Below are 14,779 nucleotides of genomic sequence, written 5' to 3'. Positions count from 1 at the left end.
TCTTTATGGTGGAGGTTGCCTGGCATGGAAGGGAAATGAATATAATTTCTCAAGGGCTTCTTCATGTATGGCTTGAGCTGCCCAAGAGGATTGCTTGGTTGTGTTTCTTAACAGTCATTTGATTTGTCTTAACCTCTGTAGAGCTATTCCCATTTTGAGGATTTGCATTCAACATTTTGAAATAATTCAAAGCAGATCTGTAAAATACAAAAAACAAAAGAAAAAAGGAAATCTTGTCATTCCTTCCACCAAAAGTATAAATTGTTGTTAAAATTAGAAAGATGAATAAACACTTGTTGATGTGAGAGACAGATGGCTGTTGTAATGTTTAAAAAAATGTGTAAGTAAATGAGAACCTTATTAGTGGAAATTTGCACATTCCCTGTCCAAACATAAAACAGTTCAACAGTCAAAGATAAATAACCATAATATTATTAAATGACATGAAATGGAACAGAAGAACAAAAACTGTACTAAATCCCTAAAAGATGCACATTGAGTTTTTCCTGACTTGTTTTCTTTGAATAGCTCTTTTGGTTGGTTAGCAAAGCATGTTTACTCTTCTCTAGTCTATGTTCTCAGACAGGCCATCCTAAGAGAGCTTAAGTTAGCTGAGATAGAGAAGCAATATTGATTGACTGAACATTGGTAGCTGATGTTGTGTGAGGGTGAGAGTGTGACGATGGATGCCCCCTCACCCCTCCAGGCCTCCTCCAGCACCAACACCACCATCTGTGAGGTCTGGTCAAAGGAGGTCAGTGCAAGAAGCAACTCGTCTTGACCCTCAATCTCCCAAAGAAACCACTTCCACAATTCCTGCATTATCCCTGCCTTTTTCTTATCAACATTCATCACTTCAATAGATGCTCATCTTCATACATATCACTTTTCTCTCTTTAAAGATACAACCCTTCTACACACTATTAAATAATGCAAATAGTCTTTGCATAGATCTTTGCACAAGGAACATCTAAACTTTTTTCTTGACAATGCCCTCCCTTCTCAGTGCTTTCCCCCTTTCCTCTCTGAGTAGAAGCAGCATCACCACCTTCATATGGCAAGTGAGGTAGGAGGTTATATTGAGGGCTGTTATTTGTAGATATGACCAGCAAGCATGCTGACTGGTATCCTTGATTGCCTTTATTGATCTGGTCTGCTTTAATCAGTGGTTACTGCTGTTAGTGTGCATGAAAGTTTAATATATTGTGTGACTGCAAACTGTTGTGGAAAACTTTAATAAGTTAACAGATAATGATGTCTTTTTTATTTTTATGTATCTTACTTTGCTTTCATATGAAAGTTTCATAGATTTTCAAGCATTAAATTAACAGTTCTGCAAGTATTTATTTAGTAGCCTTTTCAATACACTACCAAAGCTGTAGACCTGCACCACAGACAAGAACTGTTGGCCATACTGGTGTTATTACATAGACCGAGTAGCAATGGCTCTTGCCTTCATAGATGAAAGATAAATTGATAATATTTTTTAGGCTTCAACATAAAATAGAAATACTAATATTCTTATACAATATATTTTCTTGCATAGAATAGTGTGAATGCTTATTTTTGTCTTAGTCATAATACACATAGAATACCATTTACCAGACATGCACTAAACATGAATATAAGGATAATTGTATTTGGCAGATTTCTGCTGTGTTCTTGTACAATGATGTGACGTGAAATCATAGAGCAGGTTTAGTGTAAGGGAAATATGATTCTGGCTTTGTCACCTCAGCTGCAGTATAGTGTAGATATCCATGGTTTCGGATGAATGTGAATTGTGGATTCTGATAAGGATTTTTTGATATTGGCCAGATGATTGGCTTAAAAAAGAGGAACTCATATGAATGTTGAAAGGAAATCTCAGTTTGAATAATCAAAGAAATAGAATGGCCATCAACATTAACACGTTCTCTATGATACGACCCACTGATGGGTTACTATCCACTGGTGCGATGCAACCCACCACTGGGTCATAGAACAGTTTTCACATGTATCACATTCTAATCTTATTATTAATAGAAATTAGATTATATAGCAAAATTTCAATAAAACAGTATGTGTAGGAAGGCATAATAAACAATGATTGATAAATAATATGTAGCTTATTTTGCTTTTAATGTTATAAAAGAACATGAAATTTTTTTTCTTGTTTCCATATTTTCTTTCTAATACATGTAAAAAAAAAACTCTATTATCTTGCATTTTTTCTATCAGAAGAACATAAAACTTATTTCTATAACAAATTATTGAAACAGATATATATCACAATTGGACTTTCTTTGACAAGCTTCAGTGATTTTTTTATTAATTCTTTATATTTTTCCTGATGTTATTTGGTCAAATTGTAAGTAAAAGCTGCCATTGGTGATCCTTTTGAATTGCATATATATAAATAAGCATAAGTAAAGAAATAAAAAACAAATAAATAAAAAAATGTTATAAAAATTAACTGAAAAATATTTATTTATTTCTTCTAATACATGTAAGAAAACTATATTATCTTGCATTTTTCCTTCAGAAAACATAAAACTTCTATAAAAAATATATCAAACCAAGATACCACAATTGGACTTTCCTTGATAAGCTTCAATAATTTTCTTTATTGATATTTTCATAATTTCATAATTTTCCTATCATCTTTATCTTATTTTATCTTCTCTTTCTTCTGTTGGACTACGGTGACCATAAAATCGTGTTGCATTAATTTTCTAGATATGGAAAACAGAGACAAAAATATATAAACAAATTTAAGAAAGGAAAAATACAGTACAGAATAGAGATGCACTAAATATCAACAAATAAAGTACGTACAGTAATACCTCGAGATACGATCGTCCCAACATACAATTTTTTTTATATACGACTAAAAATTTCATATAATTTACGCATTGAAATACGAAGATATTTTTAAGATGCAAATAGCCATCGGTAGGTGGAGCAGCTATCACTCGGCTACCCATGTCCACCTGAACATTCAGCCCACGTTGTGTATCGTTGTTCATCCTTCGTGCATGTATGTGTCTCTGCTCCTCAGCAGTGTGTATTTTTTCTTAAGTTTTGTGAACTCAAGATCATGAGTCCTAAAAGTAAAAGTTTGGCGAGAAACACACAAAATAGCCTGTATTCACATACTGATTATACTAAGAAATTCAATAAACAAGTGAGTACAAATGGTGTTCTGCCCACAAGCAACTCATCCTCTTTGCAATGCAAAAAACCAGAAGTCTCTAGATGTCATGGTTACCAAAATATCACAGGTTGAATGAGGTGGTATCATCGGTTTAGGTGGCCTTGCATCCAATCGGGTTCAGTGGCCTTGGCTAGAGCAATAGAAAATGGGCCCCTTGTATCCTCTCTCTCTCTCTCTCTCTCTCTCTCTCTCTCTCTCTCTCTCTCTCTCTGTCTTTCTCTCTCTCTCTCCCCCCTGTTGCCTGTTCTGATACCACTCTCATTCAAAAGTTGTTTCCCTGTAACATGGCGAGAGACCCGAGGTATAGAAGTAAGGTGCGCGAGAGGTGGCGAAATCAGACACCGTGAAATCACTGTCGCTCCCACCATCCATCATTGGTGACACAGTGACATAGAGCATATGTTTACTCCTGATGAGCGTTGCCAGCTCACAAGCAAAGAAAACGGGAAGAAAATAGGCAAAATATAGCCATAAAAAGCCTAAACGTCTATCGATATGCCCCAAGTCTTGTGTGATGAACGTGTATTAATGTGTTCCGAGTTTTGCAGGTTAAGTTGTTATTTTGGGCAATATAGTTAATTTGTATCATTCATACAATAAACATTGTATTGTTCTTATATTAAATCTATATTTGGTTGGTATTTAAAGCATGTTAATTTTTTTGGGGGGTAAATTCATATCACAAGAACAAATTAATTCTATTTCCATTAATTTCTATGGAAAAGTTTATTTGATATACAATTTTTTATATACAACAATCGTCACGGAACGAATTAAATTAGTATGTCGAAGTACCACTGTATGTCCACCGGTGGGTCGTATTACAGAGAAGTCATAAATTTTTCATGGTATGTGATGCGACCCACTGGTGGGCAAACACTTTGAGATTGCCAGTTTGTTTGGGGGTTCTCCCAGACAACGCTTTGCTCTTCTCACTTCGCTGGCTTGACCAGCACTGACGTGACGACAATTTATTTGTATTGCAGTGTGGGTGAGTTTGCTGTCCTGGCAATAGTAGGGAACATGTTAAGGAATCTTTGTGGACCCAAAGCTTCACTATGTAGCAGCAGGATCATAATAACCATAGACCTGTAGAAGTGAACTCTGATGAAATAATCATGTAGTAGTGTGGATTGTTATAGTCTAAGAAGGAGAAGGATTAGCTTGGATTGCTAGCCATGGAGGGATTGCAGTAGATATAAAAGAGTTCCAGCTCACAGATATTATTTATTGGAGGAAATATTTGTTGGTCAATCAGCATGAAGCAAGATAGATCTGCCAATTTCTAAGGTAACCACCACCATCAATGAAAGCACTAAATTTTTGCAGTCTTAATCTAGATGTCAGATAAATGGTATGATACCCATATAACACACACACACATGCTTGACTGAAATTTGCATATTGGTTTCTGAGTCCTTATCACACTTTGAGATAGTGAATTATAGTTTTGCATTATACAACATAGCACCATACGAAATCTTTTTCTTAAATAAGGGTGAATATGATACTTGGGCATGACAACATATATAGATTAGCAACACTTAATAGCCAGTTGACCAACACTGACTGTAGATCTATTTTTCATTGACTGGGCAGCTGCTGTGACAAGCTGCTTTGTTAGATGATGCATGTTGTGTCTTATGTTCTCTCCTCATTGTTTTTTTTACTCATATTTTCCTGGGGCAGGATCCAGCTGTGCAGCGGCAGCGAGCCCTTCGCCAACACTCCTTTTTCCAGCTCCACATCCACCTCAAGCGCGGCCAAGACCTGGTTGCCCGTGATGCCTGCGGTAAGCTCCTCCCCCAATACTCGTCCTACCAGTCAGGAGAAACTACAAGAGCAGGTAGTGACCAACCTTATGTTTGTCCTGTGTATTGCTCCTCTATGACCTAACAAGTCAGCGTGCACCTCAGACAACCAGTGCAGCATGGATGTCCTCTCACCCTAACACATCAGGAGCACACTCCTCTCTTCTGGTGCCCCAACCTTTCTGATACATCAGGGCCTCACTGTCTCTCCACCTTGTAGTTAAGCTGACTAACAGTTGCAGTAGAAGGTATTACTTGCTAGGACACAGATGACTTTCTGACACATAACCTCCTAGTTTATGACTTTGCATGTTTTCCAGCATTGTGGTTGGTTGCCCAATTTCCATGCATTTAAATGTAGTACTTCTTTTGATGGATTAATTGATGTACAATTAGTGAATACATCTTTAGATGATTATAACTCTAAAAAAGCATAAATCTGTTTAATCTTTATGCTATTGATTTGTTTTGAAATACAGTATGAGTAATGTCTCAGCCATGGCAAAATGAAATTTTCATTAATCTCTCATACTGGAGTTGTCATTGTAGTTTTCATTCTGAAGACATTTGGTATTATATTCTAAAAGATAATGTATTTTGAGTAATTGCTTATAGAATGCATCTCACTACAAGGCATTGTAATAGAAAACTCATTATTTCTCCAGTTCTGATTTGAGGTGCAAGTGCCAGGTCATGTAGCTCATAGATAAAAAGATTCTGTACAGTGACAGGTTGTCAGTGCTTGTCTTTGAGGGATTGAGGACTGTGATGGATATTAGAAGAATGCAATAGCTCATGTAGGAGAATAACATGAACAAAGATTGTGTACAAAATTATTAAATTATTAAAGTTGGTGAGCATATGATTTAGATTGGTAGATAGCAGATACTTGCCAGAAATTTTTTTATGTAGTATTTGATTTGTAAGTACTGAATTAAGTGTAGATGACAAACAGGTCATTTGAGAGTAAGGAGGAGTGTCAGCAAATCTAAAGTAAAAGGAAAGACATGAGACAAGAAAATATTAAGAGCGATGGGAAGACTGGAGATGAAAACATTAAAGAAAAGTCATGGGTATGTATATGGATAAAGCTATTCTGTTTCCATGGGCCATAACTGTGAACATAACATAATATAACATAACATAAATAATAGGATAACAAAGGGCCACCAGGGCCCATCTAGGTTATCCTGTATCAGTCGCACAGCGACCATGTCATCAGTACGTAAAGATACACTTACAAGTACACAATACATTATATACTAATTCTAAATATTTGGCCCATTAACAGGGCTAAGTCCTGCAGTGAATTCCTCTACAATCTGTGATCCCCATACATGGGGATCATGTCTTGTTTAACTATAGTAAATTTCTTATAAAAACTATCATGCAGCACTATACATAATTATAAATCTAATAAATTTAAATGCTTATCTAATCTGTTTTTAAACATTGTCAAACTAGTGCTATTTACAACCCTCTCTGGCAATGCATTCCAGAAGTCTACCACCCTATGACTAAAGAAATATTTTCTTATATCTAACCTGCAGCCTTGCTTTCTAATCTTCCTGCCATGATTTCTAGTCCTACTTCCCTCCTCTAAGGTAAAGAAAGATCTCACATCTATGTAGTTTGTATCTGAGAACATTTTAAATAACTCTATCATATCCCTCTTATACATCTCCTCTCAAATGAAAACATGTTTAATTCCTTTAAATCTCTATACTGTGGTATCATCCTAGTTGCTCTTCTCTGAACCTTTCTAACATGTTGATATCCTGCCTATAATGGGGTGACCAGGCCTGTATGCAATACTCTAAATGGGGCCTAACATAGGAATTATATAAGCTATGCACCACTTCCTTACTTTTATAACTAACATTTCTATTTATAAAACCCAGGATCCTATTTGCCCTATTTCTTGCTTCTAAACATTGCTTTGAAAATTTCATAGTCCTGTCTATCACTACTCCTAAATCCTTTCCCTCCTCTACTGCCTCTAGCCAACATCCCTCCATCTCATAGCTAAAGTTTGTGTTGTCTTTACCTAAATGCATAACCTGACACTTTTTAGAATTAAACTCCATCTGCCACCTGTCTGCCCATGCTATCAGCCTATCCAGGTCTTGTTGTATTCTGTAATTGTCCTTTTCACTCTGTACTGCACATGCTATCTTAGTATCATCTGCAAACTTTGATACTTTGCTACTAATTCCTATATCTAAATCGTTAATGTACACCAAGAAAAGAAGAGGTCCTAGCACTGATCCTTGGGGTACCCCACTAACCACTTCCTTCCACTCAGACATTGCCCCATTTAATACTATCTTCCCAGTTTACCTCTCCTATTAACTGACGTAACCTACCATAATTGCCTTTCTGATTGTTTGGGATTCTAGTCTTATTCACTATATTATCCCTACTGAAATTAATGATAAATCTAATTATATGATGGTCACTGTTTGCTAAAGTCTGTCCTACCTCAACTTCCTTTAAACAATGCTCAATATTTGTTAGTACTATGTCTAAAACCTTCCTCCCCCTAATAGGTTTATCTACCCTCTGCATTAAATAGTTATCCTGAAAACTTTCCATAAACTTATTTTCACTAGCATCTCCTACCATCCTCTCCCAGTTTACTGACTTAAGATTAAAATCCCCTAAGATAATTGTCTGACTAGTATACCCCCTATTTATCTCATCTACCATAAGGTTGTCTACATCTGCTGACTGGTTAGGTGGTCTATAAAAAGCTCCTACTCTAATAACCTTACTTTTGTTTACTCTAACATCCAGCCATAAGGATTCTACTCTGTTATCTACCTTAATACCATTAACTTGACAGAACACCAAAAATAATGCAAGTGTTGTATGATAGTTGAGTCACAGTATCAGGAAAGATAGGGGAACGTGAAGTATGTCAGGAGAGGTAAAGTGAGGTGGCAAGAGCAATATAGATAAAGCAGTAGATTGGACTGATAAATTGTAGCTTAAAAAAGTCAAAGCTAAAAAAAAAGTGGGAAGAACATTTACTGATAAGGAATGGAGGCAGATGGTAAGAAATGCAATACATGTTTAGATGGACTGATAGAAATAAGCTTTGATGAATTAAAGCCATTCCCTGATGATGATTGATATTCAATGCTAATTTACAGTAATATAGCTTGTTAGTAAATTTGTCAATGACTAGGAATGCAAAAGATAGATCAGGTATAATTTTGTATCATGGCACACAAATGTTCATTATCTTCATTTGTTTGACTGAACTGAGGATACTCTTATGATATTTCAGTATTAATACACACCTAAATGAGACTTAGCAGTCTCAAAGTATTTGACCACTGAGTCAAGTCACATCACTGTTTAGAATTGTTTGCTAATATAAGCATTCTTGTTTGTATGAAGCACAAATTGACATCTTTGACCAGTTATATATAAGAAATCAAGAAATATGAATATTATTTTTTTCTGGCATCCACTACAATAGTGAACCTCCTAAGATAGTCTTGTTTGATTTTTCTTTTCTTTGCTTGTTTAATCTTCAACTCCAAATAAATTTGACAAAAGTAGTCAAGTGGTGCATCATGAAGACATTATCAGGTCAGCTGACCACCTGGAATGAAAGATTTGTTGAAGTTTATTTGCACTCGAAGAAAGCTTTTGATTGCATATTTTCAAAATCTATCTGAATCAGATGTCAATATTAGATAAGACAACAACCTGATCAGTATACCTCACCTTAAGTACATGAAATGCATGCTTTGAATTGTTTATACCGGGGCATGACATTTTAAAAAGTGCATGTTCATGTTTGCATGTTAGAAAGTTGTGTCAGACCTATGAATTATTTAACACATAATCTTGCATGAAATAAATATGTTTAAGATTCTGATTTTTAAAGTTTTCAGTTTAAAATAAGTGTCAATTTAATTTATCATTCAAGCTTTATTCATACTAATTTCTTATACTGAATGCAATGCAGTCTTAAATGTTTTCTAAACTTTTCATACAGTAAAGTGAACATGACTGGTGATATATTCCATTCCATAATTTTTCTATATGTTAATTCAAGTATTTTGGGTCAGAAATTATGCATATTTTTGCCTATCCCCAAGCTTCATCTTTGATATTGTGGCTTATATCTGGATTGTTGTTCTGGTCATATTTCTACTTCCTCTAAAGATGTGGATGAATGTTAATTACAAATTAGATATAAATTTAGGTATGTGACTCTTTATGAAGCACCCAAGATGTACCAAATAAGTCTTAAACAGAACTCACTCATAGCAAATGTCAACTGGAATTTAGATTAATGTAGGAATATACCCTGAGGAATGAAGGAAACTTTCTTCAACCTTCTGTTGTAACTCAGTGTCTTCAGATTTTTATGTAATGAATATCAGCAATACAAATCAGTAAAGCTTTCAATGCTTAATGTTGATTGGCTGCTTACTTTTTTTGTATGAAATTAATTTGATTTGCAATCATGACAGACAATGCTCCTCAGAACATTATGTTACAGTATGAGGTAAGACAAATGATGAGTAATACAAGAATATTTGAACAACATGATTAAGTCCAGCTCATGTGTGGCATCTCTTGCTTCAGCTAACCTAAATTATTGGTGTTCTGAAAATAAGTTTTTGAGTGAATATAAATGAACTTGACATGTTTCATTGTCCAGAAGTTTGCTTCCCATCACTGATACAAAAAAAAAAAAATCCATCAATAAAGGGTCACATACTTGTACAATTTCCTTGTGCTGGCTTCATAATTAAAGCATTTAATATTCTCTAACACGTTCTTCCTCGCCCTTTCATTTTTTTCTCTTTCAGCACGTGACCTCAGATTACATAATTTACTTTTTCTGTTGCTTAATTTATATTGTACCTGTCACAAACTGACCTCTCAATAACCTCCCTGCAGGCACCAGTGATCCCTATGTGAAGTTCAAGGTTGCAGGGAAGCTTGCCTACAAATCCAAGACAGTATACAAAGATCTGAATCCCACATGGGATGAATCATTCACTGTGGGCATAGAGGATCCCTTTGAGCCTGTGTCAGTAAAGGTAAGAGCTCTAGAAGGGAGCAGCATAAAGGTCAAGTTGATTTTAGTGTGTGATAAAGCTAAGGATTAAGGAAATAAGGTTGAGGTAAGGATTAAGAAATGCAAAGAAATACTAGACTGAAAACATTTTGTAAACAGTGAAAGTATATATGTGATATATTACACCTGTTTTAATATATCATGTTGATTCTTTTGTATTTGAAAGTGTTGGAAATATTACTAAGATTGTTGTTTTAAGGATAAATCCATCTATAGACAGTAGTTATGCATTAAAAATGTTATTTGAATGCTCAAAATGACTACCATGGAGCAGCATAAATTGAACTACACAAGTTGGTTAAACATGTATTTATATAGATTATTTAGGTGAGCTGTACCATTTAGTTAGAGCAGGGGCAGGCAACCTTTTTAAAGTGAGTGCCAGATGAGACTCTTGGAAGGAGGTCGCGGGCTGGAGTGAAAAACAAAATCTCAGACAAATGCATGGAATACTATAGAAATAAAAGAAAACGTATGCACACACTACTACTACAACTACTACTACTACTACTACTACTACTACTAATAATAATAATGAAATGTAAAGTAATTCAATAGTATAATTTATTCATTTAAAAACTTAAAATTTATTAGAGTTTCTTCTCTACTTTTAGTGGGAGGTCCGGGCGGATTGCATTAATAAAGCCTAGCAGGGTGGCGGGCCGGACGCTAAGCCTTCGCGGGCCGGATGTGGCCCACGGGCCGGAGGTTGCCCGCCCCTGAGTTAGAGGAATTTTTATGGGTCCACATTGAAGCAACCTGTCAGAAAGAACTACCACACCTGCTTGTTGGAAATACGTCTTAAATTGAAACAACCAGTAAACCCTTTTATCAATACAGGGTGTACTGGTATAAGTAGGAAAACCCTAAAAAAGTGGGTGTCATGTAGGAATGCTGTGAAGATTCATGGTAACTCCCACCTTTCCTGGCTGTGAGGAGCCTCCTAATGCTACCTCCCTACAGGTGTTTGACTATGACTGGGGTCTGCAGGATGACTTCATGGGCTTAGCTACCATTGATCTCACCACCCTTGATCTTGACAAGTAAGTACCTTTAACATCAAGTATCCCTTACCAGAGGTAGCATGAGTTTCTTTTGCCTTGTATTTTCACTGATAGACACACTGATGATGTTGAAGGTATGTTCTTGAAATTTTTTGGTTTATTTCTAAGTACATACCACTTGAAAGTGGTAAAAATAAGAAATGAAAAGATACCTCTGATGTCATATTTATAGGCCTCAAAAACTTACAAGCAGAATTTTTCCACAACTAGACAGGTACAAGAAATTTTGATAAAAATTTAGTGCCTTAAACCTCTTCATATAAGTTTGGATGAGACTGTTGTGGCTAAAGATTTCCTTTTGTTCTTCAAACAGCCTTATAGCTGATGAAATGAAAGCCATAAATATTATCTTCTATTTTTGAAAATAAAAAAAAACTATAGAGCAGCTCTTAAATAGCAACTGAACATTTATTGAACTTAATCACATGACATTCATTTTGAGGCAACATGTTTTTTTATCACAATTATCACTCCCCTGTAGAAGTGAGGTGGTGTTTGACATGTGTGAACATATACTATATAACAAACATATTTTAAACAAGCAGATTGTCACATTACATATGATAATTCATGTGGGATTATAACACCTATGTATTAATTTGTCTTGTGTATGGTTTCAGGTGTACAGATGTGGAGTTACCCCTCTCTGAGCCCCGTAAGGCATCCCCACCCTACATGGGCAAGCTGTACATGAGCCTCACACTGCAGCCCAAGACCCAGGAGGAGAAAGAACAGGTAGGTGCAGCTTCCCTTTCACCATCCTGTGTCGGAAAGAACAGCAGCAGAGGAGTATACGTGAGTGTTCTGACTGTTTTTGTGATAAAGTATGCAAATGTTAATTTACCTAGATGGCAGGCAATAAGAAAGTGAATTATGGAGGACAAATAATATACTCAAGGGATGTGTAAAGTTGTCATAGATATCAATAGTGTGAATGTCATAGGTTTGGAGGGAATTTGATCAGGTAAGTGCAAACTATTTATTTATATGCAATACGTATATGTATAATTATTTTGCTATTTATTTCTGTACATATGTTGTGTTAGTGCTCTCTGCAAAGTTTGTATTAAAAGAAGTGTGCAGATTGTACAGTTGGTATATTATCAAAATGTAATGTGTCAAGAAACTATTGAGGTTGTTTATCCTGTGGAAAGTATAACTATGTTATTTTGCTTCTTTCCTGAACATAAAAGTTGTAACATACTGTGAGAATAACAAATACACTCGTATTTTTGTATTCTAAAAGTAGCATGTGAAAAGAGAGAATGAATTTAACTTTTAAATTAAACAGAGAGAGAGAGAGAGAGAGAGAGAGAGAGAGAGAGAGAGAGAATATGTTAAAAAGTGTTTACTATTCTGCTACAGTGATCTCTTGTAGTGTTAACGTGCTATCCTTTTATGCTACCATGAAATACTTTTTTTTTTGTTGTCCTTGTGCTAATTAGTGTTAGTCACGAGTGGTATCCTTTCCAGTTAATAGTACGCTGCAGAGTGCCGCACACCATTTAATTATATATAAATTACAGCGGGATGCACGGTAATGGGTGTGCGTGAGTATGTGTGTGTGTGTGTGTGTGTGTAGCCTACTCAGAAGTGTTCAGTGGAGGATTCTATTGAAATGTGGTGGCATATATGTATAAAGTAAGGCGTGGAATACTGTGACAAAAGAAAAAAAACTTACCATGTACTGTACCGTGCTAGACCTGCTTTTTGACTCTTCGTTTAAGTCTTTTTCTTTTTTAACTCTATCTTTTGCCCTTGGCCAGTGTCCCACTTACATGGAAAAAAATAAACTAGTAAAATGGGAAAGGTGTACCCAGAAACTATATTTCATATAAATGCTGTGGCGGGGAGGGGGGGCATGCCATTGGGTAGTGCCTGGTGCGGGTGGGAGTGGGTGGGGAGGTGATGCGGTATCAGATGCGTGTTTTGGGAGTGGGTGAGGCAAAGCTGAGGGGACGGGGCGGCGGTGGCGAGTTTCATCACAGGTAGTGGTGGCGTGTGCTGTTGGTGGAGACTGGAGAGTGAAGGGGGAGGGAGCTAAGGGTGCTCCAAGGACTCGTTAGGCTGATGTTCCTGATAGCCTTGACTCCATGGGCGCCACCTTACGTATTCTCGTATATAGGAATGAGCATTGGGATTCAGTATGATTGGTGTCTGAACTTTTTTGTGTACAATGCGTTGTAGAACTGGGAGTCTTAACAACTTCATATAGTTCACTTAGGTCTAAGCCGCTCACAACAGTTTACGGGACAGTTGGCGCGTTCAAATAGCGAGGACGCGTTCAGACATTAGGAAGAGTACCATGCGGAGTGCCGACACGTTCAAACTGTTAGCGAGTATTAACGCGTTCAGACAAAGAGAATACTGATGTTCAAAAAGTCAGCGAAAGCTTTTGACAAGTTAAGATGATTAGCAAGAATACCGACGTGTCCAAGAGTTAGCGAGGCTTCTGATGCATTCCAAGTTGGAGGAAGTTAATGAACGCTTTGAAATAGCTGGCGAAGGTCCCGACTGGTTTAGTTCACGAGTTTCGTGCTTGGACCTCTTCGATAAAGTGGCACACGAACTTTTGGCTCCTTTGAGGAAATCCTGCCGCTAATGAAGGGTCAAAACTTGGGAAAATAAGGAGACTGCTACGGGCCGTCTGATCTACACAACACCACGGCCGAGCACTTAAAACTTACCGCCTGTCATCGACATCTGTTAATGTATCTAACCTTCTGGAATGGTCTTACCTGACGTCTATGGCTTCATGAACTTTACACTTTCTTAATCATTTACTTAATTATCATTATTATTAGTTTAACCATCTCATTTACACTTCTATTTTGCGAACCAGTTTGTGTCCGTACGTTAGAATTTATTTACATGTCTAACTTCTTCGTTGAATGAAAAAAATAATAAATAATAAACAAACCTGAATGATATATTCTTTGTATTGTCACGAAGGAAATATTATTTTTACTTTTTTCTTTTGTCATGTGTGAAAGACAAACATATTCGTATAAAAAAAAAAAAAATTGGGTAATAGAATTTTACATGGGCGAGGTCAGGAGTTATCTTGTTAAGGGGAAGGGAACGAGCAACGACTCCTGACTCTTGACTCTTGCCTGACGGGGCGGGGATGGAGAGGGGCGCTGACCTAAGGAAGGGTTCGTTCGGGTCACATCGGGGCTAGTGAGGTGGTCATGTTTCTCACTTCAATGCGGCACTAAGGGCGACAACTTAGGAGAAGGGAAAAGACGGTCCCTCTATCACGTTCTTTTGTTGCTCCGAAGGGATGGACAGTCTCTCTCTCTCTCTCTCTCTCTCTCTCTCTCTCTCTCTCTCTCATAGAAGGAAAGACTCGAGTTTCTTACGATGTCTGGCTCCACCATTCCGTGTCAGAAGCAGCTTTAAGTCAAGGTTACGGCTGTTATGCTTGATGGAGTGGTCCTGAGCTGTCTCCCCTGCACCCCTGTTTAATTGCCCACCCGTGACTTGCTTAGCTTTTCGTCCATGGAAGAAAAGGAAATTCAACCACGTACATTACCATGGAATATGTAGTCGATTTGGATACTCTCTCTCTCTCTCTCTCTCTCTCTCTCTCTCTCTCTCT

At 36.8% G+C, this 14,779-nt stretch overlaps 1 protein-coding gene across 18 annotated transcripts in view; it reads left to right on the top strand.

Annotated features, from left to right (window-relative positions):
* Positions 1-14,779, top strand: part of LOC123517719 (multiple C2 and transmembrane domain-containing protein-like) — a 638,372-nt gene that overhangs the window by 465,296 nt on the left and 158,297 nt on the right. For 12 of the 18 annotated variants that reach the window (XR_006678551.1, XR_006678552.1, XM_045278096.1 and 9 more), the window contains 5 exons: positions 653-754; positions 4,886-5,042; positions 9,934-10,076; positions 11,078-11,157; positions 11,799-11,913. Coding sequence is in view for 16 of the 18 variants with exons in the window: in XM_045278096.1 (XP_045134031.1) it covers positions 653-754; positions 4,886-5,042; positions 9,934-10,076; positions 11,078-11,157; positions 11,799-11,913 (597 nt within the window). In the remaining 2 variants the exon portion in view is untranslated. The remainder of the gene's footprint in view (positions 1-652; positions 755-4,885; positions 5,043-9,933; positions 10,077-11,077; positions 11,158-11,798; positions 11,914-14,779) is intronic. The other 6 variants (XM_045278085.1, XM_045278092.1, XM_045278093.1 and 3 more) reach the window with 4 other exon arrangements.

Source organism: Portunus trituberculatus, chromosome 42 (genome assembly GCF_017591435.1).
Source record: "Portunus trituberculatus isolate SZX2019 chromosome 42, ASM1759143v1, whole genome shotgun sequence".
Taxonomy (NCBI): domain Eukaryota; kingdom Metazoa; phylum Arthropoda; class Malacostraca; order Decapoda; family Portunidae; genus Portunus; species Portunus trituberculatus.
This window is presented reverse-complemented; position numbering and strand designations above follow the sequence as displayed.